Source organism: Athene cunicularia, assembly GCF_003259725.1.
Source record: "Athene cunicularia isolate RWA chromosome 2 unlocalized genomic scaffold, athCun1 chr2_part1, whole genome shotgun sequence".
In the NCBI taxonomy this organism is placed as follows: Eukaryota; Metazoa; Chordata; class Aves; order Strigiformes; family Strigidae; genus Athene; species Athene cunicularia.
The window spans coordinates 31,392,862-31,418,909 of record NW_020799095.1 but is presented as its reverse complement, the minus strand read 5'-3'; the positions used below and the strand labels follow the sequence as shown (position 1 = coordinate 31,418,909).

The 26,048-nt window shown below is 36.6% G+C and overlaps 1 protein-coding gene across 1 annotated transcript in view; it reads right to left on the bottom strand.

Moving 5' to 3' along the window:
- Positions 1-24,405, bottom strand: part of LOC113477246 (macrophage mannose receptor 1-like) — a 32,847-nt gene extending 8,442 nt beyond the window's left edge. Inside the window, exons 1-22 of the mRNA XM_026843472.1 lie at positions 24,306-24,405; positions 21,698-22,096; positions 20,711-20,884; positions 18,970-19,128; positions 18,038-18,151; positions 15,587-15,733; positions 14,463-14,636; positions 13,769-13,926; positions 13,239-13,349; positions 12,002-12,117; positions 11,427-11,575; positions 10,241-10,440; positions 9,812-9,939; positions 9,098-9,185; positions 8,406-8,541; positions 6,378-6,416; positions 6,109-6,272; positions 4,976-5,043; positions 4,381-4,481; positions 3,573-3,715; positions 2,263-2,368; positions 1,269-1,465 (exon numbers count right to left, since the gene is read on the bottom strand). Coding sequence (XP_026699273.1) covers positions 1,269-1,465; positions 2,263-2,368; positions 3,573-3,715; positions 4,381-4,481; positions 4,976-5,043; positions 6,109-6,272; positions 6,378-6,416; positions 8,406-8,541; positions 9,098-9,185; positions 9,812-9,939; positions 10,241-10,440; positions 11,427-11,575; positions 12,002-12,117; positions 13,239-13,349; positions 13,769-13,926; positions 14,463-14,636; positions 15,587-15,733; positions 18,038-18,151; positions 18,970-19,128; positions 20,711-20,884; positions 21,698-22,096; positions 24,306-24,375 — 3,141 coding nt within the window. The 5' untranslated portion in view covers positions 24,376-24,405. The remainder of the gene's footprint in view (positions 1-1,268; positions 1,466-2,262; positions 2,369-3,572; positions 3,716-4,380; positions 4,482-4,975; positions 5,044-6,108; positions 6,273-6,377; positions 6,417-8,405; positions 8,542-9,097; positions 9,186-9,811; positions 9,940-10,240; positions 10,441-11,426; positions 11,576-12,001; positions 12,118-13,238; positions 13,350-13,768; positions 13,927-14,462; positions 14,637-15,586; positions 15,734-18,037; positions 18,152-18,969; positions 19,129-20,710; positions 20,885-21,697; positions 22,097-24,305) is intronic.
- Between the last annotated feature and the right edge of the window lie 1,643 nt (positions 24,406-26,048).

Below are 26,048 nucleotides of genomic sequence, written 5' to 3'. Positions count from 1 at the left end.
CATCATGCTTTGTATCTGGCTTGCAAAGCCAACTTTAAATAGTGATTATTCTTGACAGAATCTTCTAAATGATGGTCCTTGACAGAGTTATCATCAGCCCTAGTTCTTAGAATTTCTCTTTCAGCTACACCAGATCAGATGCTGAGTGCTTAGGAAGCTGGAACTTCCAAGTTTATTACAACCTGCAACAGCCTACTAAACTGCTGTGCAGAAATTTTAGGAACACCTCTTTTAGTGTCTCTTGACTCTAATTGCTTAAGCTTCAGTAACTTTTTGGTGTTATTTCACTCCTTTGAAAAGGATCCTCCGAAGGAGATAGCTGTTAGTATCTTGAAGGTGAAGGAGAAAAGTAGAATGTACCATCGCACTTTTTTTTTTTTTTTCCCCCTGCTTCATATTTCCCAGGAGCACTATTAGAACTGCAGTAATGTAGATCTATCTATTGTGCTGTATCCTATATGCCTTCCTTCATGCCTTGGCCAATGGCTAGATGGGTAGGAGCAGAATGAACTGGCTCAGGTGCAGATTAAGCTGGTTGTCTAGAGGTATGATTTCTGGGTTCTCTAGAGGTGTGGATACCAAAGTGAAGGGAGGATGGACTGAGTGGAATGACAGGGTGTGAAGGGCAAGTTCTGAAAGCAAGATATGGAAATAAATGGAAGAAAGGCAATGTGGCTTTGCAAATCAGTCTAAATTTGTCTGAAGATGTAGGATGCTATTTTATTTACAGTGTTCTGAGGTCTAATTTCAGTCCTACCAGTGGAGAGGGTTTGATTTGTATAGTTGACATCTATTGGCTCTTAGCTATTCAATTACAATTTTAAATAGGGAAGAAGTGAGAAGAACTCGATTTTTTCGTTCATCTTCTCCTTCCTTTTCAAACATGAATTAACTTGTCAAACATGTGAAAAAATTTCCAATGTGTGTTATCTTATAACATTCTAACGTTGCATTCATATTCTCTGCAAAATGAACTGCAAATTACTATGAAAAAGAAAACTTTATTCAATCTATCCAGTCTTTATTCAATCTGTCCATTGCCCAAAATTTTGACAAATTCTTTGGCAAAATAGCAGAAATGCCATTTTGTGCTCTGAGATATCTAGAATACTCAGACATTGAAACTTTTTATCACTAATCCCAGTGCAAAGAATGATGAACAACTTGGGGAGAAGGCTGAGGCAATGTGTGTATCAAAGTGAGCTGTTCATTCAAAGTGATATTGCTCCTCAGATTTAATTTGATGGTAAACGCTAAGTAGTATTTACCTGTAGCAGATTATGGCCATCTTCTGGATGTAGACTGGGAAACAAAATGGGTTCTACAAGTTTTGGGGAATCTGGAGCCCAGTTTGTGTAGGAGACAGCAGTTCCATCACTCCAAACAAAGTTGAGTTCACTGAGTATATCATTCAAGCCAATCCAGGGATCATTTGAAACATCCTTCAAATGGTAAGTGAGGAAAGCTGGGAAAAAATCCAGGAGAAAAGAAAATGAACATGTCATGTCATCAGTCAAGACATCAGATCATAAACAAATCCTTTATGATTTTGTTTGTTAAAATCTTGTAAATACATTTTAATTAGCAATTGATCATAAATTTGCCCAAGTTTATTATTTCAAGCTTAAGCCAAGACTTTGCTTGTGAAGTCTCAAAGAGTGAAAGTATTTGGAGCTATGAAGCAATATTGGAAAGAAAAAAGATACAAAAAAATGACCTGACCACCACGTTATCTAATGAATTCACTTCAACATATAGGATGAGCTGACTGACTGATAGAAATGTGTAGCTGTATACAGCTGCAAATGGAAGCCTGGGAACATGGGCCTGGTGAAAATGTGCCTTCCTCTGACATTCTGCTGCTGAATTAAATTTCAGAATTTAGGCAGACATTTCAGAGATGTATAATAATATAACCCTTTCTATTTCTGGTAGAAACAGACCATGGATTCTTTTTCTTTCCCTACCAATGCCAGTTCTGGATTTTGTATTTTATGCTAATTCATACCCTATAAATAATGTAAAGCAGTTCCATGGAAGAGGAGGAAGCAACCCTTAGCATCACTAGCATGCCCTAGACAGATGGTTCCAATTCTTCCAACAACGTTTCATGCCACGGTCATATATCCCGTGCTGAATATACATATTATAAAATACAGACATTTACATATTGTCTCATTTTGCCATGTTCTTCTTTGTGGGAAATGACCACTATATACAGAGTAAATGCTATCTATTACCTAAAGGGCTGTTTCATTATACCTTGTACTTGTTCATTATGTATGCTTGCCAGGTTTCCTCCAAGGCTCATACAATTTCTTCTTGCAGTATACCAGTATTCATAAGAAGAGCCAAAAAATTTGTAACACTAGGGAAGAGCGAGTATAGACTGTTAGTGAGTGACAGCAAAAGGACTTTAGGTTTGAATTACACTAGTTAAGTAGAAATTAGCCTAACTCAGACCCACAAAATAATTTTCCAGTGAACGGGATTCAGCTCTGGAACCAAGTCAAGACCATTCAGAAATTTTAAATTTACTCTGTGTCTTTCTGAGAGGGACTTAGAAAGTCACAGCAACGCTCATTTATAAACCACGGTAGGAGTCTGATGAGACTCTGATGTGTTAACTCAGAGATTTTGAGAAGCCATACTCCATCATTAGTAAGACAAAGAAGTGCTGACTCTGTAAGAAAAGCCCAGCCCTGGGATTCATGTGCAGTCATCTGAACTTTGCAAAAAATGTTTTTGACCTAGAGCCTATGGTCAGTGTGTGCTCTTATGTGTGCATTCAGCCTTTTTCATTTTACAGCTCTTTTATTAATGTAAATGTTATTAATGTAAAATGTAAATTTTATTAATGTAATGCTATTAATGTAAAATTGTCATTTAATTAACTTTAAAAGTGTGTAATCATCACATTACCAATACACGTTCATGCTGAAATGTTCTCAGTAATTATGAGTGTGCCTAGTCTGCCCTCTCCATGTTTACAGCTCACCCTCTGCTCTGTGGCATGCCAGCAGCCCTGTCAGAGAACTATCTTGCATAGTTTGTAAAAAGTAACAATTCTGACAACTGTAACAAAAATGAAAAAAAGTGTACTGGCATAAACTCCACTGTTGGGAGTATCCATGGGTACTCTCATAACCATATTGTGTATATCGGAAAAGTAGAATCCTTGCTTAATAGGCGCATCAAGTTTGTCCCTTTTGGGAAGAGGCAAGCATTTTATTGAAGCCTGTTTGGAAAAATTTGGCCATTTTTCTGATTAATTCCAACTCAAATGACTGGTTTTATGCTATAGTTGGTGCTTTCATTTGAATTCGGTTCAATTTTTTTGAAATTATATACAATGTAGCAGTTTTTCCAAAGTATCTCAAATGACCACTTCTCAGGAAAACAATTAAAAATGTGTCAAAGTACCATCTTGCAAGAATTAGGCAACTGGTTTAATTTTTAATGCAACCTTGCATAGTCTCTGTCAAAAGATATCGGAGAGACAAAAGCCTTCTTGTCTATCTTTAAGTACCTTCCTAAGGACTATCATTGTGCTCAAATGCATGTTATCGTACCTGATTTTTAAATAAAAGCCAATCTTCAGGACATCCTCCAGGAGGTAAAGGTACTGCTGAAGGAAGTGTTGCATTTATAAAACTTCTGTGCCTCTCACAGATATAGCCATTTGAAAAACCACAGCTGACATCATTCCACAAACCTGAAATCAATTTAAATATAGATAATAAGACACTGAATAAGACTGAAATTTGTGGGAATGTGAAATGGCTTCTTGTACTTATAGGTTCAAAAGCAATCTGCCTGGGAATGGGAAATGGCATGCTTCACCTCAACTCTACCTCCCATCATCACTGCTTATGGGAGGACTTTGGTCAATAGTGGCCATACGAGATGGCTGATATGGCAACTTCATGACCTCTGAGCAGAACACACCCGAACAGTTTTGTCTCACTGAAACATGCAAGTGTAAAGTAAACGCTTTATCAGTTAAAGCACTATAAAACGTGAAAGTCCATATGCGTTCTATTCCTTTGCTAACTATTCTCTAATTATTTTTTAAAAGACGAATTTGCTGTTGATTGAATAGAACATATTGTTTGTGCAGCTGAAAATGTGATCAAGATGTCCCTGCATTCCCCATTAAATGGAGAATAATGCATTCCCCATTAAATAGGAAATAAATATTTTCCACTTTTGTGGCTGATACTGCCCCTGAAGAAACCTGAGATGTAATGACTGTACTTTATTATGCATATTTTCCCCAATTTCTGGGAAGCAATGAATCAAGGCTGGCAAGATATTTTTAACAAACAGGAGAAAAGCAGTACCCATAAAAATGCATTTTAAAAAACCTGTGTAACTCACCATCCTCCTTATTTAAGACCACACAATTTTCTTGGGCATTTGCAAAGTTGGGCTCACCTGGTGCCCAAGCTGCATAGTGCACTGGGCTTCCATCCATCCAACTGAAAAAAAACAAACAAACAAACCCAAAGAACAGTAGCAGTTGCTCAGACAATGTTCATGGGACAGTTCAGAAAAATCTACCTTAACATGCTAAAAATTAAAAAAAAACAAAACAAAAACAAAAACCAAACCAACAAAAAAAACCAACAAACCCCAAAAAACAACAGTGTCTGTCTGTAAATGGTGTTTTCTTTATGATTAAAAGATCTTAGATAATGAAATTGCTGTATGTCATGTTAAAAAACAAAAATACCTGTATTTTCAAGACATTATTTATGTATTTATTCATAGCATGTATATTCCCTATAAAACTGGCATTTAAAACTGTTTTTACAATGGGGTTAAACCAAGGGAGAGCACACATTTCAACATGCACTGAAACTCTCTGAATCTGTGTTTAACTCTCTCACAGTCATCCCTCCAGAAGGAACTCTGGCAGTACAAAACTTCTACAATTGCTTTTTATGAATCTTTATGTAGCTAGTTTACCTACCTAAACTGTTGATCAGCATTCTGAATTAATCCTATGAGATATGACTTCAATTTGCCATTTTTTAAGATCTAAACACAAAAAGGTATTTTTAGTTAATGTTATCTAATATGAAAAAGTATAAATTTTGCACTACAGAAGCCAATAGATGAATACACACTGTATAAATGATCCTGTGTAATCACCAAAGAGGACCCCTCTTGAAGTAAATACCATGCAATACATAATTTTGCTCTCTTATCTTTATTGCTGCTTTCCCGGTTTTGGCTGCATTACTGATATGATCAAAGCGTTCAAAGTTGTGTTCTCAAGTTAAAAAGAAACAAGGAAAACTTGAGAAAAAAATTACTATAAAATTATTTGGTACTTTCTTGTTCTTAAGCAATCATGTAAATTCTATGTCTCAAGCTGTCCTCTCCTCCTTTTATATCCTTTCCCACATAATAAAAGTAAGCATGTAATAGTGTGAAACAGAAAGGAGATTGTGTGGCTACTTTGGTATTAGTAAACCAAACAGGATTATGGGACGTTTGAGGCAACATCTGTGCTATTAAATTGTTAGCATGCCCCTGCCATGACTTTGGCTTGTGACCATCAGAACCATCTCAGGCAGCATATAGGCAGTGCCCTTGAAATACATAAACATACATGTTGCAGGAAAACTAGTTCATGAAGGTCCTAGTTCATCAGTCTCTGACCTGGACCAGACTAAATCTTTCTTTGAAAAGTTGTTTTGTTCAGCAACAGTTGTTTCGCATCTACATGTAACACTGTATTCTAGAAAATGGTATTCAGAAGAGGGGTAATCACCCTGTCAAAAGGACGGTTTTCTCAGTAATACACCTAATCTACCAGTACTTTCCTCCTTATATATATTTGCTCATGAAGAGAACTCTCTTTAGATTAGAATATACAAGAATATACCCACCCTAGTAAATGGTAAATTCTTTTATATTTATTTTCCTGAAGGGAAGCTTTATTCTGTAGAATAATTTTTTTTTTGGTTGAACATTTAAATCCACTGCTAATAAATTGCAGTAGCATTATGCAACAAGCACATTCTCCTGTGCTTCACAAGCATATACAGCAGGGCAGATAGGCCATATGTTGTATAACATAGCCAAATTTCCTCTTACACATTTCCACAAAAATTTTCTTTCGCTATTATTCCCAATGGTAGCAAGGTCTCCATGACTGTTTTTGCAGAATGTTCTGGCTTTCTCCATAGAGGTCTCTTCTGTGCTGAAAAAATATTGTTTGTCTCCTTTTATAATCCAGCCATCTTCTGTGACTTCATATGCTGCAACACAGAGAGGAATCTCTGTATGCTTCACAGTTTTTACACAAAACTGCTGTTGTTACATGATACCACCCATTCAATAAGAGAAAATAAACAGCAGCTTACCAACAGAAGGGCCCAGAGGTTCTGGTTTCAAGGGTGTTCCTGTAATAAAATGGAAAAAAAATGAAGGTGTTAAATGTTACCCAAGTATTGAGTCATCTTAAGTGTTCAATTAGTGGAAATTATCTTAATGTCTATCAGTTTTTTATATTTTACATATTCAATGCAGAATATATTTTTATAGTATCTTTGGTGTAGAGAAAAAATTGATGTTCAGGGCGTAATAGATGCATTACAGGCCTACATCTCTGTCTTGGTAGATTTCTGGTAAGTAAAGAAAACCGAAGATTGAAAGTACTTTACTTCAATGTTAGTATACTTTGCACAATAATAAGAGATTCTTTATGTACCTTGTCTTGTGTCTGAACAAGAAATCCAAATACTGAACAAATTATTGCTTTAAAGTACTTTAAATTTTATTAATATTTGTTTGTGAAACATTTTTTTTTCTGTGAAACTACTTTGTGAAGAATTAATTATATTTGACTGAAAATCCACCAGCTTTTGAGTAATAATTTAAATAAAAAATTTCCACATCGCATGGAGTGGGATACTGGAGCAATGTGTCTCTAAACATGCAAGGCCAAGAGCTATAAAAATTTAAACCAAGTACCAACTTTAAAGTATTTTCCCACAGGAAGTCATTGTAATGTTTGTGTTGCTGTATGTGTAAATGAAGCATGTGAAATTACGCCACCTTTTAAACATAATCTCTTGTGTGATTGGTTAAAAGATTTAAAAGAACAAAATTATGTCTGTTCTGGAAGTACAAAGTATTAAGATTATTTCAGCATCCTTCAGCATGACATTATGCACTGCTGACTAATGATGGTAATTTCTTCAGGCTACCATTTCTGCCATTCATACACCATTATTAATTAAATGTATACAACTTCTGCTAATGATTTTTAGTTGTGCTGAACATGCAGGTGAGGATTTACAAAGGAAGCTACCAGGAAAGATATATTCACAACATCTCTTTGAGATAAATGTCTATGACTATTACTTTTTAAGTATGAGAAGCTGAGACAATGTGCCTTGATTAAAATCAGATTGAGTAATTCACCACCACATAAATGATCTTATTTAGAAAAGTACCACTTTAGAAATTAGCCCTTACTGCTTGTGTGAAGTCCAGAGTCACGAAAGAAACACTGCTGTTAGTCTTGGAAGTAAAATGTAAACTCAATACAAAGCTTTAACTGATTTCTCTCTTATTTTGCTGAATATCTTTCTCAACAGTGGTTACATTTGGAAAAGAAAAACGAACAAGTGTAAACATTGAAAATTTTGCTACTAGTATGAGGGGAAGATGTGAGCTTGCCTATTGTCTTAAAGTATATACATTTTGAAGCTTGGATTACCATCTTTTCATTACAGAAAGACTGTTGTTAGAGGAGGTTTTTTACATGCCATCTTGCAAAGAGAATGATTCTAGTATGCTGGTAGTCTTGTTTAAATTAGAATAGGTGACTAATGTGTCCTTGTGTAGCATTCTAGCTACACCTGGACAGAGGAGTGGTTTCACTTCACAAAGGAAACAGAAATTTAAAGTTTGTTGGTGGTTTGGTTTTGGTTTTTTTTTTAAACTGTGATCCTCTCTTTCTCACTCTCTGTCCCCTTAGTCCCCAATGAAGAAAAGTAAAAGTTCCAAGAAACATAAAGTTTTGTGTTAGTCAAAGCTGCTGTTTTGACAAAAATCTGCTTTTGTGCAGAGCAGTGGGTTTTACCAGATAAGCCCTTGGGCTTGCCTTCACCTTATTTTCTATGATTCTGTAATTACATAAGCAAGTATATTTTCAGTAAAGCTTATATTTTTTTTAGAGAATAAAAAAAATAAGTTTACGAGTAATAGTTGAAATGTATTCTGAAAGTATTTATATGTCTTGACCTGTTTTTCCTTATGCAAAATTCTGGTGAAATCAATCATATTTTCTACCAGCATGTAACTTGCAGAACTTCCCATTTTGATAGAATGGGATTCAGCTTAAAATTCTTCCTAATGTGAGTTTAGAGTAAAAAGTAACCTACCTTTCTTTATTTCACAAATCCAGTTATGACTGTATTCACAGTGCACCTTAATCCATGACGTGGAAGTTTCTTCACCAATTGCTCCACAATATTCAAATGCGGTATTGTAAAAATAATTATTTTTCTTATAATTCACCTACAGAAGAAACACATCTTTGGTTTTTATTCTTATCATACAGGGGAAAAATTTGTACTCTGGAAGGAAAGAGAAGCAGCACCAAAGTTTCAAACCACTCCTTACTGTGCTGCCCATCAGGGCCATTAAAGCAATAGTGACTCTGCAAGAAAAAAGAAAGGCTCTGGGTTTACACAGCATTTAACAGACTCTATAAGTCCCATGAAAACTGGAATAAATGTTATAAATCAATTGCTGCTGAAAGGAATGTGGCAATATATCTCCAGAGACTAATAAAAATCAGGAGAGACCTTCCTCATATATTTGCCACTTAGATAATCATCTCTATAGCTGTAGCTAGCACTTCATGTTGCCACTGTTGTGATGGTATAACCTCAGGGTTTATTGGCCTTTTTCTTTTACAAACCTGTATGAAGAATAATGATTTAGAGATACCCAACAGCACAGTAGGCGTTTTGGGGAATTCTTATACAGCTTTCATCCACGGCAGTCATGGTACAATTTCAACAGTGATAAAGAACAGAACAGAAAGAAACTGGCAAGGTCAAACACTCACCGGCGATCCATCACTCCAGGAAAGTCCACCATCAGGATCCAAACACTGCAAACCTATCCAGAAAGGCTGAGATGATGCGTATTTTTTTCTAGAGTGTGAAAAAATGTATCATGGAAGAAGAGGATGTATATGGTTAGCTATTTTGCAAGTTATGTGGGACAATAACTCTCACACTTATTGAAGGCTTCAAACAGAGAAGAAATGTTAAACATAACAAAATGCTGCTGGTCAGAAAAACTTCCATTAGCAAGTAAATGAAGGTCATGCCTTAAAATTTTCTACTTTGCAAATAGCTGTGTTGAAAACACAGCACATTGTGTTTCTTCACTGATGTTGTGATCATAGTGTTCTTTCAGAAATAAAATCTTCAGGTTTGCTGGAAGTCACAATTTCATTTCAAAATGGTTCAGTGAAAAAACTTAGAAATGGGTCTGAAGGAGAGGCATTCAACCAATTTGGTTGTTGGATTGTTTTTTTTTTTTTTTATTTTAAAAGATTTTCAGATTATGACAAATTTTAGGAACTCCAAAAATGTCTTTGAAAATGGTACCCATATGAAACTTTTTCTCAGTTCTTTTTCTTATGACTATGATGATAAACAGATGTAGATTTTCAACCAATTATCTCAGGAGCAACTCAAGAATATTATAATTTATTCCTATATAATGAATTGTTGCACCATAATATCCATTATTAGATATTTTGTTTACTTACATTATTAAGTTTTCTATCACTGTTTGCTCTTCTTCACTTCTAATGGCAGCCAGGTCTCCTCCTATTTCTCTGCAGAAATCTTGGGCTTCAAACCATGTCTTCCTTTGGTTTTCTTCTCTCACAAAAACCTGTAGGTACAGGTAGAACACTATATTTGCAGCATGTTAAAAATAAATGTGCTGACTGCCTTGAATAAACAAAATAAGAAAATATTCCATTACAATTATCATATATAATAAGGATTAAAGACTATGCTAACTGGATAACCTTATGTATCACTGATAGAGTGATAAGCACAGTGATTTCCATGAATAATTGTGTAAAATCTTACTACATTTGTGCAATGATGTGCCATTCACTGAAATTTAGACACCCTATTTGGTGCTATTCTTTCTCATGAGTAGGATTATTTGAAAAAATAATACTTACTCTGAAGCATGAATTAGTGCTATTGTTTGTATCCCAACCCAAGGGACATTTGGAATCAGAAGTGGCTCCAGGAGCAAGAGGAAGAGTGATTTTTTCAGCTAGTTTTTTGCAGAGAAATTTTGCCTTTACTTCACAGTTCTGAACATCCCATAATCCAGCTGCATTTCCAGTCCTTAGGGCAACACAACCGGCTTCATTCCCTTTGTGAGATATAAAATAAAATTGAAATGTGTTTTAAAGTGGTTCCCTTGACATTTTTATAGCCCACGTGATTCATTTACAAAAGACTGTTTGAAATATTAAGTGTGGTGTCCACTCAAAGGAGCTTTGTAAAAAGAGGAAACTAACAAGCAGAGCCCTTCATTATCTTCCCTCCCCTTTGAAAAGCTTTATAAGTGCATGAACAACCCTTTGCCTGACTCTTTCCATGCCACTCACTGCAAGAATGTGGCAGTCTGTTCCCCAGGCTGGAACGGATTTCACCCTTTCTGCTCAGTTTGATTTTTGTCATGTAAGCAATGAGAAGCCAGAAAAGAAATGTTTTCATGTCATCGTAGAAAATAATATTATCTAGGTTGGAAAAGACCTTGAAGATCGTTGAGTCCAACCATTAACCTAACACTTCCAAGTCCACCACTAAGCCCTGTCCCTAAGTGCCACATCTACACGTCTTCTAAATACCTCCAGGGATGGTGACTCAGCCACTTCCCTGAGCAGTCTGTTCCAATGCTTAATAACCCTTTCAGTGAAGAAATTTTTCCTAATATCCAATCTAAGCCTTTCCCACACAACTTGAGGCTGTTCCCCCTTGTCCTAATTGTTACTTGGAGAAGAGACTGACACCTACCTCACTACAACCTCCCTTCAGGTAGTTGTAGAGAGTCATAAATCTCTTCTGAGCCTCCTTTTCTCCAGGCTAAACAACCCTAGTTCCCTCAGCCACTCCTCACAGGACTTGTGCTCACACTCCAGCACCTCAGTGTCTTTCTTGTAGTGAGGGGCCCAAAACCGAGCACAGGATTCAAGGTGCAGCCTCACCAGTGCTGATTGCATGTATCAAAGATACTAGTATTTGAAAGGCAGAATGTTTCTATGTGTTGGAATTAGGATTAACATTAGGAAACACTTTAGAATTGCAACTCAGAAAGTTCCTTAATAACATAAATTTACTCCAGTGGCATTGTACCAGGCATTGCTGCATTCCAGTTTGTGTACAGAACACCTTCACCAGTCACCCACTTGAACATCCCTTGCCCTTCTGTGTCTGTGAGACCAATCCAAAAATACTTTTCGGAGCTCAGACCAATGAGGCTGATCAGGTAAGCTTGTTCATATCTGAAATGACAGGAGTCAGATGGGGATTAAGCCTAGCTTTCCATTAGCCTGCCATTTCTGAGCATCCTAAATTACACAAGACTAGAATGAATGGAGTCTCCACTAAGTTTCCTTTTACGTGGAAATACGTTGCTTAGCTGGGTACCAGGTGGCTTTAACAGCAGGTGTAGCTGTACTATACTGAAAAACTGCTCCTTACAGAACAGAAGCATCTGTGGTCTGTTCTTTCAGAGTAAAGTACTGGAAAACATATATGTGTAAAATATATTTAGTTAGAAAAGACATACTCTACTGATTATTTTTTTCTCAAGAAAAAGAATATTCTGTTTTTCTGGTTTCACATTTTTTTTCCAAAAAGTTTTCAACAATTTTATAAAATACCAAAATTACTGCATCAGATATACAGTTTTGAGACTCTTTTCATACCTGTCTCCTATACTTGTTAAATAAGCACTGCTCCTTTCACAGGTTTTCTTTGCTTCTGAAAATGTTACAGAGGTATGTCCAACCAGGTAGCAGTAAAAACCATGTCTTTCCCAGCCCTGTGATGGACATGTGAAATATACTTACAGTAAAAAGAGCATGTTATAGTTCTTGAACTTTAGTGCATACTCTTAAATCAACATATTTTTAATATATCCTAGTGCAATAGTGAATTCCATTTGAATTCTAGTGAACTAATGGAAATGAAGCTTAGTAAATATCCAGAGAGAACAGATTTCATGCATATGAGTCCACCTTTTTTGACAATTTTTAACTCATAAAGAAGTCAGAGGTACACAGAATGAAGAGTGTATTCAGAAGTGGGTAAGTAAAATACTTCCTTGCTCAGAACTGAAGAGAGTAGTCTGTATTACAGTGAGATGCTAACTCAAGTTTCCCAGTGTTTCTAGGCTAAAAGAACAGTAACTAGTTAATTGATTTAACTCATCAGTTTACTTTAAAAATCTGGCTGAAAAGGTAGCATTAAAACTATTGAAAAGCAAAATCCTCAAAATTACATCCGAATTCCAAGTCACTTTTCCCTTCTATACCAGCTCAAGATTTGCTTCCTACACGCAAGAAAGGTAAATAAAATCCGTGTTCAGTATTTAGCTGCTGCCTAGTTCTGTCTAGCACAATGAGTATCAGCTCTGTTCCCCATATGGGGTTGTGGGAAATGTTACTAAATATAGAACAGTGGTAAATAAGAAAGTAAAAAGAGGAGAAAAGAGAAGGGAAAAATAGCAGTAGGATACAATAACTTGTTCAAAACAAATTAACTCATAAAAGCAATTTGATTGTTTCAATTTGGCTTCAGTAACGATATTTGTCATCATCTTGCATTATGTCACATAGTCCAGAAATGGTACCCAGTCTCTACTACGTCTTAGATAACCACAGATGGCTGCAGAACAATAAAACAAATACACAGAAAACTGCAGTAGTGGCTTTAGCCTCTTTCACAGACATTTCTGAGAGAAAATGGGCCTGACTCATATTGAGTAAAAAATTTCAAAATAACTCTATTTTAAATAAGGGAATGTAGTGAAAATTATCACCCTGAATTTGATGTACAATCACACTTCTTAGAGGAAAAACAAAGATAGTTTCAAGATCAAGTGGAGCTTGTGAAAACAATGGATTTTTGCTAACCAGATTCTTGGTTATACTTTCTTCTTACCTTCCAGCAGGCAGGATCAGCCTTAGCTGTCCCAGATACTCCTTGTAGTGGGTCTCTTCTGCAGATGTAGCCTAATTTTCTATCACAGGCACTGTCTGCCCAGTATCCATCCTAGATGCAGGTTGGGAAGAGGTGAAAAATAGTGAAGAAGAACCAGTTTCCTTTAGAAATGTTACTATTTTTTTTTTTTTAATATATTGTTTCAATGGGAGAATAAAGTCCTATACTTTTTAACTAATTTCTGGTATTTGTGCTTAATTGTGAGGTTTTGTTAAGGTAACTGGGTGTCACGGGCAGACTGGTAAGGTTTGCTTGCCATATAATGTACACTCAGAGTCAGATAGGAACATGTATCTAGTTATCTCTAATTTAATGTTGAATTTAATGTAGAACAACCATCTTTCTAGGTGAATAAAGATATCATTCCCTGATCTGTTTCTAAGTTGCATTAAAAAAAAAAAAAAAAACAGCCTAGGAATATAAACAAAAAATAAATAGTATAATGCCACACAAATTTAGAATGATTCTACCTCTCCTGCCATAATAACACAATCCTCTTGTCCACTGATTGCATGGGTTGGTTCTCCAGGCAACCATTTGGTATATGTCACAGGAGTCCCATCACTCCACTCAAAGTACATTTGAGTGTTGAGATCATTCAGACCAATCCACAGCTCATCCACAGCTTCTAAGAACAGAAATTCACCTCTGTTAGTACCCAAGTTGAAATAGTCCATAGGAGCAAGATTTTATGGAGATCAGCTGAAATTGCCAATTTATAATACAAATTCATCTAGATTAAATGACAGTGGAGTTTATTTTAAGATCTAATTCATATTCTTCTTTCAAGAAGTTAGAAAATGAGGTACAAGCAGGAAATGGGATTCCTCAGCTTTATCAGTGGAAGTCCATTAATGTATCTACAGCTACAAGGTGTCTGAGTCAGATAATCAGCCCAAATACTGCAGTAACTAGAGCATTTATTTCCTTCAAGTGATTTCATGCAGTGAAAAACTAATTAAAATCAAAATTAAAAGAAAATGAAGAGAACATTAATGATTCCTTTTGTGGTTTTTTGGTGTTTCTTTTCAACCTATATATCTGTGGGCTTCCCTATGAATATTCAAATCAAACATGTAAGTTTGGGGGTTTTTAAAATCCTGTAAGATTTCTAATAATATAATTCTCCATTCGTACCAAACACTGCCCTGTAGAACTACTCACTGTAGCCAAGTTGAGACAGTATGAAGCCATGCTCCTCGGGGTTGTGGATACTGGCCAGATTGCCACTGCTCTCATTGCAAGAAATTAGGGCTTCTCTCCATACTCTGGGGTCTCTATGAACCATGAAACAGTGATTTCCATAGGGCAACCATCCTTCGGGGCATTTAACAGGCTCTGCATTAATTAATAGATATTTCAAGTTTTTAAACAGTGAAAACTGAAGTCTAGAATAACTGCAGTTACATTTGAAATCAGTTAATCAACTAATTAGGATGAAAATGGAGTGATTATAAATAAGCACTACTTCTATTCATTCCTCATACATATAAAACATTGTAGTCTGCTGTTGTGCACTGTGCTTCTACAGAACACATACTGCATTTAAACAAAAAATAAGGGAGACAGTGTTTACTGGGCTTCACTAATGTGAAATATTCACTTTTGGTCAGAGGAATATTTTGGAATACCATTGTATAGTGTTTTCACACAATATAGCCCAAGCAGTTATGTTTTTCATACTTCATAAAGGGATTATTACTGCAGCACAAGTAATTCTGTTCACATACAGCTTTCTGTACTAAGTATAATTAAATAAATCAGAGAAAAGCCTAGTGGAAAAGTGTTCTGAAGGAACATGATTTTTTTTTTGCCATCTTTCTATGTTACAGACAGTCCTACTGAGAAGGTGGTTTGAGCCTGTTAGTGCCATGCTTCCAAGCCTTCAGTGATAAGCCTAGGTGTTTTCATTCTAATGCCCTTCAGGAAGGGTGAGGCATCTCTAACTTTATTTTCACATCCATGCAGTCCATGATACTTCTGTGATAGTGTATGGCATAGATCAGTATCTCTGGAATTGTGAGTAATAATATGAAATAAAAATTGCTTGTGTGATTACATGTTTCCAGGTACATTTTCAGTATTTAAACATAATTGGTTAAAGAAATAGCAGTATGTTTTGTTCTGTGCCACTCATGAAAGAAGAAGAAAAAATGACAATGCTTTTTAAAAATTTTATTTTAAATAGCCATGATTGATTGATTGATTGATTGATTGATTTATTTATTTATTTATTTTAGGAACACAAATTCTGTCTTTATCAAAGGGTTTTTATTTGCTTGACATACCTGATGGAAGAATGAAAGGATCCAGTGTGGAGTTTTCCTTTTTACAGATATAGCCAACTTTCAGCTCACATGGCTGGTTTTCCCATTTAGCATCCCTTCTGGGATTTATTACTGCACAGAGTTTCCCAGGCTCAGGATCAGGGCTTCCTTCATAGAATAAAAACCAAATTAATTTTCTGTAGCACAGGTTTTATGTCAGCAGCTAAAAGAACAATTTACTACCAGCCTTTTAATGTGTCAATTATGGACTCATGACTTCATCGCTACAGTTATTTCTACTGGAGGTAAGGAAATGTAATTTAAAAGTACCCATCAAAACATTTATTTACATGCTTGTTGTATAATTCACACTCGCTGCCATATCTGACTGAAGAACAGCAGTCTCAAAAATAAGACATTTCTATACATTTTGTGTAAATTGTTGGCTTGCACAGAACAGGACTAAATCTCAAGTCTGCACTGATAGGAAGGTTGCAGTGAGTAATTTCCTTGCCCGTTGACCACCCACCCCCTCACCTCCCCCACCCCGTTTTATCACGCTGTGCATAGGATTCAGCTATACATTAATTAAGGAATATGTAGCTCACAACCAGTTATCTTGTTGCCCAGTCAGTAGATGCTAGACTGAAGAGTGCAGACATTGAAGGGGTAGCTGGTGCTGCTACAGTTGCAATGCTGTACACAGACTGTAGGAAGACAGAGCTCATAGTCGCACAGTTCATGAAACTTCTACTAGTTTTATACCCAATTTGTTGTCAGGACACAGTTAAGCTAATAGGACTAAGTAATGCACTTAAAACACTCAGTTACATTCATGGAATCAAAGGACACATTTCAAGGTAATATTTCGGGGCGGTAATACAGTAAGGTAGCATCTTGTCATCTTCAGACAAGAAATTTTACAGATGTGAAGAGGGGAGTGATCTTCAGAGTAAGAACTATCAGCTCCTAACAATAAAAAGAAATTTCAAAACGTGAAAATTAGAGTTCTAGCTTGGCACTGTAAAGATAAACCAAGCTCAGTGAATACATATTATTTGTTTAAAATATGAGACAAAAGCAACATGCCACCAATCTGTGGGATAAGTTGTCTGGCAGTTGAGTAGGTAGTGGTGGGAACCCAGACAGGACAAAGCCTGACAGGGTAGGCTTTCTCTTTATCAGAGCATGTTAAATGGCTTCTGGTTTCTAGAGCTCTGTTTAGCAGAGCAGAAAAATTATAATATGGACTTCATAAAATATAAGGCACATCTTTTGGATGAGGCATACCAAATCACATGTGAAAACAAATTTCCTCATTTCTGCAATGCCCGTGCAGAGGCATTTCCTTTCTATGTCAGGTTCTGTTCCAGCATCTTTCAGTGATATGCTGGAAGAAAAAACTTCCACTCATGCCCTTTGAACAGGTCCTTTCTGTCCCTTCGGCAACTTGACTGCAGATTCGCTCCTTGCTTCAAGCAGACCCTCCTCACATGCCTTCACACTTGCTGTGTGTCTCTCTGCTTGCCTCTGCAACCAGCCCTCGAGAAGGTTGTCCAGCACCACTGTCCTTGGGAAATGGGCAGTGTTTTCCTCTTCTCAGAGAGGTCCACGGTGTGATGACTTTTATTTTTACCCTCCCCCAAAAGATACAACTTCTAATGATTTTGCATTAAAGTGGAAATGTGTATATTATTAACACATGATAGTAGCCATCACATGGAGATACAGGAACTCCAAGGGTGTGGGCTGCTTGACCTGAGACCCAACTGCTCCTCTTCCCTGCAATGCTTAAGGAATTTGACGAGCTCAGTTGAAGGTAGAAAACCCTCTATAAGACTCAGCAACTCTGGGCTTTCCCTCCATCCTCTGTGCCAGATAAAAACGGGTGGCACCTTTGAGACTTGGGGAAGGCCAAAAGATGAAATATGCGTGCATTTATTCAGCAAGCAAACATTCAGCATTTTCTGCAAACAGCTGTTGCCATAACAATCATTAAGCAACTTTCAGAGATAAGCTGCCAGCTCTGTGAACTCTGTTTACCGTCTCTCTTGCATATTAAAGAGGAGAGAATAAAAGAAAAGAATAAAAAGTTAAGGGGAAGGCTTTGCAAGACTGACAGCTGAATCCTTGCAGGATATGGGGTCTGATAACCCTTGTGAAAGTTGAAGAGACAGAGGTTTTAACTTACTTGAAGGTATTCCTAGTATGCTACAGCTCAACTAATGCTTTTCACCTTGCCTGCTTCTGTTAGGAGATGAATTTATTTAGCTCTTCTGCTTGAAACTCATTGTGGTATATCCAGTGAAGAAAAGCATCCTTCTCAGCTTTTTTAATATCACATCTCATAAGCCTTTCAACTCTATTTTCTCATGTTCATGGGGAATAATACAGGACTGTAGTTGATATGAATTCATCATTCTGCTGGGAAATATTAATTCCAAAAAGTGTTAAGAAAAAAATAATCCCTACCTGGTGCCCAGTTAAAGTATCTGAAGGGAATGCCACCGCTCCACTGCCAGCCACTGTTGAGATTCAGACTGTTAAGCCCAATCCAGAGAGAGGATCTCTTGCTGTCAATCAAATCTAGGCAACCAAAGAGTTGAAATCTAATGAGATTTGTTAGGAAATGCTCTGCATTTGCAAAGTTTGGAGGAAGATAATGAATGCATACTTTGTGATTTCTAAGTTCAGCACAGAATCCATGTTTCCTGGTAAATAAACTCAGAGAGTTTATTCTGCAGATAAAAGGTAGAGAATTGCAAAATACCATTTTGAATATTAGTTAATCTGAATTTGATGCTATATATTCTACAGTTATATGTAAGCAATAAGCTTTGAAAACTGAAATACTGAATTACTGTTGTTAATATTTATATTAACAATGTATGTAATCAAGTTTGCTTGATTGCGATGCAGTTGATACAGGGCCTTTGTTCTACAGTCTATGCATACATCCAGAAAGTCTTTAGATTTTTAATAGTGTTTTTTATAGAATTTGTATGGTATTTTCAGAAATCTGTTTCATTAAATATACGTGAGGAATACAGATTTCTTAACACAAAAGTCATGTAATGGCTGCCTCCTATAATGATGTTCCTTCTTGTAAGGTCCCTTCCTTGGACCTTTCTGGTGTTTTCTGAGCTTGAGCCAACTTTTGCTTAATTAGCTGGAAAGTCTTTGAAAAAAAAAAAAAAAAAAGAAATAGTTTCAAATGGCAATTCCACAACTTATTTCCACCTATAAAAAGCTTAATTTACAGTAATTGTGCTGTTTTTCTAGCGGTACTTATACCATTTTTACATCATCTACTCATTGTAATGTGATTAAAGCACTGAAACATGTAATCAGTGAAAAAAAAAACCTCTGATACTCTTTTTACTGAGTCTTGCTCATTAGCTCACCTCTTAGATACATTTGTTCATGTATCTCTGTGACACTTAATAATTCTGCGTTCTGCTGCTGGCAGCTCTTCCTCGCTTGGTGCCATGTGAGAGCTGACTGGTAGTTTATCTGGTAGTGGGTGCCTGTCAAAGGATCTGTAGTCCAAAATCTGTCATTGTCTGTGTGAGAGAAAGGAGATTTGGTATTACAGTTTGTTCTAAACAACTTACACAAAATGTTATGAGAAATTTTATGAGAACCTGTTGAGCAGCTCATTGGTTATGCCCAAGATAACTATTGCCTGAAATACAACTGAAATGCAAACATTTCCAATGATGCAAAGTTTGCTTTTCAAACTATGCCATCATTAATTACATTTGCAATGCTACAGGCCTGGGGAGAAGTGGCTGGAAAGCTGCCCAGCAGAAAAGGAGCTGGGAGTGTTGGTCAACAGCCGGCTGAACAGGAGCCAGCAGTGTGCCCAGGTGGCCAGGAAGGCCAATGGCATCCTGGCTTGTGTCAGCAATAGCATGGCCAGCAGGACTAGGGATGTGATTGTCCCCCTATATTCAGCCCTGGTGAGGCCGCACCTCAAATACTGTGTTCAGTTTTGGGCCCCTCACTACAAAAAGGACATGGAATGACTCGAGCGTGTCCAGAGAAGGGCAACGGAGCTTGTGCAGGGTCTGGAGCACAGGTCTTATGAGGTGAGGCTGAGGGAACTGAGGTTGTTAAACCTGGAGAAAAGGAGGCTCAAAAGACATTTTATCACTCTCTACAACTACCTAAAAGGAGGTTGTAGTGAGGGGGGTGTCAGTCTCTTTTCCCAAGTAACAAGTGATAGGACAAGGGGGAACAGCCTCAAGTTGCGTCAGGAAGGTTTAGATTGGATAATATTTTTAATTGTAGACTCAGGTTTTAGTGTCCCAACAATTTTATAATGCCAGTTTCTTCATGTTTTCCATTTTATACAGTGAGGATATTCTGGCATTTTTCAAGCTATTGCATGCAATATTGCACCAGGAAATAATTTTCAGTAATATCAATGAAAATGGTGCTGGTAATTGGTGGTTGCTAATGAGTTGAACCTGGTTTCCCAGTGCAATACTCCTATTAAAATGACAAATATTGAGTCTGTGGTATAGCACTGAAAAATTAGGTCTGAAGCAGAGTTTTTAATATCTTCATTAACACTGTATTTTGGTGTCCTTCATCGTGCACTCATATTCACATACATTTATCTGTTCAGATAATATTACCTTGTAATGTAATCTGAAATATTACAAGGGAAAGGTTGATCATGCTGCTATTTCAGTAAGACCTTTGAGCCAATCTTCTTATTTTATGTCTTTCAGAAAAGAAACTACATCCTCCCAAAGACTGTAAACCAATCTTGTTATACAGAACAGGGATTTGCTTGCGTAGAAAAGGTTATACTACTGTTACCACAAATAGCAATGAGCAAGGAGAATTAGGCTGTGAGTAGCATCTCAATTTTCAGATGATTTTATGCTGAATGAAGTCATATTTAAGGCATACTGGCCTTTTCCTGGGTGTTAGCTACTGATGGACACACCCAGACTCTTAGGAAACATTGTTTCTTCTGTAAGAAATGTTTTGGCATGACAGAGACATTTTTGAGTAAAATGAAGTAATTAAAAGGTTTTTCCCTTCCATATTATTAACAGTGTCTCAGGTTAATTGGTATAGTTACCTAACAGTGTTGTGTTATAGCATCTTGTGTCAGCATTTGGGACTTACCTGCAGTTGGACAGAACCCGTACAAGTGGTCCTCATCAAAGTCAGGGGTTGTTGAACACCAGAGCAAGCCGTCTGACCTGCCAGCAGCTGTGCACCCAGCATACCATTTGCCACTCAGCTGGAAGGGGAAGGCACACGGAGCTCCATTGGCATTTCCTAACACTGTAAACAGATCTGAGGGAGCAAAGAAGAAATTATTATATAGGTATGTGAATCTGGGGAACCCAGTTCTCTACGTATCTTTACTCTACATAAGGCTATGTGGAGAAAGTGTTACAAATGTGACACCAGTGTCACTGGGGACCTACTGTCACCAGCACTGCCTTCCAAGGAAGTTCTGGGTAAGGCTTGCAATTTACCATTTGCTTATGGTATCACCAGCTGTAACAGGAGGACTTTCATACTGTAGCCAACCATGAAAGAACTGTAGTGATTTTTGTCTCATATATTTAAATATTTTTCTAAAAATAGCATTATTTGTTTATTATGTAGCTTAGCTTCCCATCATTCATTAAAAATAAATACTTGATTTCATTGTTAAATATTGTGGGATTTTTGGCTTCTGAAATCTCATAGAGCAACTGAAGGGTAGTGTGCATGGAATTATTTCCTTACATTTAATTTAGTTCTGGTGTACTAAACGTAAAGATTTTTGGCCTTCATCCAGTAATACTTATACAATATCACTAATACTAGTATACATTTAAATAAAGCACTTAGATTAAAGCTAACAACTGAAAATAGCCTACTTTAAAAAAAAAAAAAAAAAAAAAAAGCAAATTTTTTTCACATTGAACCTAAGCAGCTGCACATCTCCTGGATCGAGGAATACAAGCCTGAATATGTGAACTAATCATCCTCCAGTCCACCATTGCCTCAGGGGGAACAGCTGATGTTAGACTAAGGGGAGCAGTAATCAAAGGATCCTATCTGTGATGTCAGACAAGTGGGTTCCATACACCATCAAGATTAACCTTTAAACTTTACCTTCATAGCCTTCAGAACACAAGTCATTCATGGTTCCATAGATCTTCCATTTATTCATCATTGCTGATCCTGTGTTCAGCATGATATTGTCTTCTTTTCTTTTGCCAGAACTGAGAAATAAATCTTCTCCTTGGATTGCCAAGGTCCCGTTTCTGCACTCCCATTTCTGGAATTCACTTTTCTTGTTGCATGGGTACAAAGAAATCTTAGCTTGGTTTTGTTTGTAGGGCACTCCCAAACATTGTGCAAATGCCACACTCATCACCTGGTGATCAGACACCCACCTGAATTTTTGTAACTCAGTGTTTTTCTTGCAAGCCGTTGTTGTAACTGCATGAGAACTCTGTGCAATTAAACAGAGCTTAGTATCCTCATTGTATATTAAAAATATTTCATTGTCTGTAAAATAAAATAATCAAAGTTAAGGTACTTATGGTGAGCACATGGTGAGGGGAGCTTGTGAGGGAAGATATGCTGTTGAATCTGTGCTGATCTGACTCATGTCAGGAGACTGTAAATCTGAGTCACTTTTGCAAAGAACAAACAGCATTTTCAAGACTTTTATTTCCTTCTGTGAAGGAGAAATAAGTGCAGCTCATATAAATACAATACAGAGGAATAAGAGCACATAAAATACATTATGACAGCTTCAAGATTGTCATTACTATAACGGAATTTTCATGAGTACAGTGGATTTTACTTTTCTAAATCTCTCTTGAAATACACATTTCTTTCAAGATTTCCAAAAGAGACCTTACTGAAGATTTGGAAGTTTGCCATCACTGCATGCACTATAGATTTAGCTCATGTTACATACAACTCCGCATGGTTGCATTTGTTCTTAACACAGTGAGTGAGCCTTCTGTGACTCTTGCTCCTTCTGTAATTGTCATGTTCTGTTATGGTTTGGGGTTATTTTTAGGATGAAAAAATGGGAACAGTGACTTGTTATCTTGCCTTGTTTGAGTATCCTCTCATCAGTACATCTATCATAAAAAGTCAACATAATTTACACAATCATTTACACGAACATTCTCCCAAGAACAAATACCAAGCAGTATGTATACATGTATATATACATATATATATATATATTTTATTTTTTTTTAATTACTATAGGATTGTGCCTGTGTGCCTGTGCATTGTTATAGAAAGACATTATGTGAATGCTGACCAAACTAGCTAACATTCATGAAGGATTATAGGCAGCCTAATTTAGTAATCCATCAAGACAAGTAGGCCCTGCTGGGAAGGGCTGCCTAGTACTGCAGTTGTACTGTCCACAGGTAAAGCAGGTTGTTCAGTGCTGGACATTGGTTTGACATCAAGTAGAATACAACTCCCACTAGCTTTGGGCCATGAGGGAGTGAAATTTGGACTACAGGGAATAACCTAGGACTTATGGGACAGGAGGGCAAGGCTTTGCCCTTCAGTTCTCTGTGCCTCAAATTCCCACTTGGACACAAAGATGTAGCATCGTGCCTGTATCCATCTGAGAGAATAACCACAAAAGGGACCCTTCCAAACACTACAGTAAATGTGTAGGACAAGGGTAGCATGTTAGGGAACAGCCAGTGTTGAATAGTGAACAGAGCAGAAAGTGTCTGGGAAATCCAGGAAAACTATGACAGGAAGAATAGTTCTTGTTACCATATCTGTATTTAACGTTTGAGCTCTCCCAAGAAGGCCCTGTGATACTTTGACCAGTTTAGTAATCTATGGAAGTTTCACTTCTTCAAACCTAAATTTGGAGCTAAGACCTAGTTTCTTCTTGTCCATTTAGACAGATAGTATTAAATCTTAGGAATCTTTTATTTCTTACTGCTAACTAAAGTGGTTAGTATAGTGCCCAAAGTTTCAGCTATTGTCCCTTGTATTTTTGAGTCTAATAATAGGAGTTCTCACTGGAAATTCTGAGGTTCATGCTTGGGCATGTGGGTTTGGGTCCCAGCTCGCAGAGTAGAGGAGAGACCCCATTTTGCACAGGTTAGTGCTGGCATAGCTCGCATGGCACAGTGTCTGCTTTCAGAAGCTGTGATTTGTATCCTACTCCTCCACAAATCTATTTAGTTGAAGAATAAAGGAAAAATGTCCTTGTACCTTATCACCATTCTTATATAAAAACTGAACAGTGACCTGTCCTTAGTCAGCTTCAGAGGCTTAACACATCCTTACTCTGAAAGCCATAGTGGTTAAGAGATACACATAGAGCACCCTATTTAGTGCCTTTCTTTCATTTTTTGTAACTCAGTCACATATACAGACAGGGACTATGGAGCACACTAAGAAGTCCATCTGCTTCACAGAGTAGACATAACCATTAACTAAACTGTATCCAAAAGGAAATCTTTATCTGCATACATGACTATCCTGACCTCTGATTCCCAGCTTTACCCCATCTTGACTCTTCCCTTCTCTTTAAAAGTGAACCAACATCTCTGTATCTGCATCTTTCTTAAACTTCTGTGGACCACCCTAGTTAAGATGAATATGAAATGCAGGGTAGTCAAGCTGCATGAAAACTTTAAAGAGCCTGCAAAACAATCAAGACAACAAAAAAACCCACTTTCACATCCACTTTTGCAGGGGATAAAAAACAAAGACTCACCGAGTGTCTGAAAAGCAGTATGAATGAAAGAGAGGAAAACTAAGACTGTAGAAAAATTCAAGTGTTTCATTTCTTTCTTCTTTTTCACAAAGAGATGAGCTGAAATTAATTGCTGCAGTAGAAGTTCTTAAGGAACCAGTTGGCTCTGACTCCTCAGTTTTGAAGTTTTAGTTGAAAGAGAAAAGTCTGGGCTCTAAATAAGGAAATATCCTGTCACATGTGGTATTTTGAAATCTATAAATAATTACAAAATTCAAACTTTGCATCTTAAAGTGAAGTTTCCATCCATTTGAACGCAAGTGGCAAAGTTTGAACAGTTCAACATCATTCTACTGAATTATTTAAAACTTTTGAGTCTGCTCTGGGACTGTAAATCCCTGAGCATCAAAGACAAAGAAGCAGGGAGTGCACTTTAAATGAATGTATTTTAAATCTCATACATACAAAAAAAAAAAAAAAAAAAAAAAAAAAGGAAATTTCTTGGCCAGGTAGGTCTTCACTGATACAAAAGATATATTCACCTAATTTGATGAACTGAGTAATGTCAACTATTTCAGGACAATTTCATTTCACTCGGTAACTTGACAGACTGGTCACTATGTATACACCTGGCTTCTGTCTTCTCTGAATTATCAACTGATAAAATTACTGTACTGTTACTTCATGTGAATTTATCTCATGAGAACCAATACAAATTAGACAAATCTTTAAAAATTTTTCTGTTAAGCAGTGATTTTGACAACAAAACTGCCTTTCAAAACTATTTAATCCACAAAGTGCAAGTGAATTTTAATATTTAATAATTCTCTCTTTGTACCAAGTGTAAATGAGACAAAGAGGAATATTCTCAAACATTAAAAATGAGCTGCAGCCCTTTATTAAGTGGAAATCAACTTCAGCTATGATGCAAAATCCCTTATTTGTTTTGAAGGAAAAGGAAGAAAGATATTGAGCAGAAATTTCCATTTAAAATTTCTGTCAATTTTCACAGCTTTATTATGAAGACAAATCTCATAATATATTCTGCAAAGGCAAAACATCACTTAATGTGAGAAAAGAAACCCATTTACAAAGTATAGGATCTTCAGAGCTCTGTTACCAATATCATCAATCAAAATACCAAAATTATGAACAGTTATATTATTTTGAGGTTGGGGTTTTTTTTCATGTTTACTCTTTTCATTTGCCTTCTTTTCATAGTCATCAATCACTGAATCTAACAAAAAAAAAAAAAAAAAAAAGTTATAAGATCAAGGGGACTTAATTTGAATACAGAACACACTTCATTCTAGCCTCTATACTGTTTTGTTTGACTGCAATATCTACAAACCAGAAATCCAATGTCAACTGTATCTCTCCTTCCAAACTATCTCTTCTGTATAGTTCTTATGCACTTTCTAAGAGTCTGTTTTTCCCAGAGATCCTCGAGATCTTTTTTTGGTTTTCTTCAGTCTATCACAGATGATATAGAATTCATAGAAAAACAGCAAAGTAAGCCTCTAAAGCATTTCATTAACAAGACAGTGCAGTGTGCCCCATTGCCTTACCGACCTCTAGCATGGATACAATGCCCAGTCATCAGTCCACTTATCAGAGTTGGAGGATAGTAAGAAAAGACATCCTAAAATGAGCAATAAAGTGAAATAAAAACAGGAATGTATTCTTCCAGTTTTATTTGACATCCATAGTTTATTTATGTTTTAATTGTATGCCTTGTTCATGTTTCTGTGTTTTCTCCTGTTA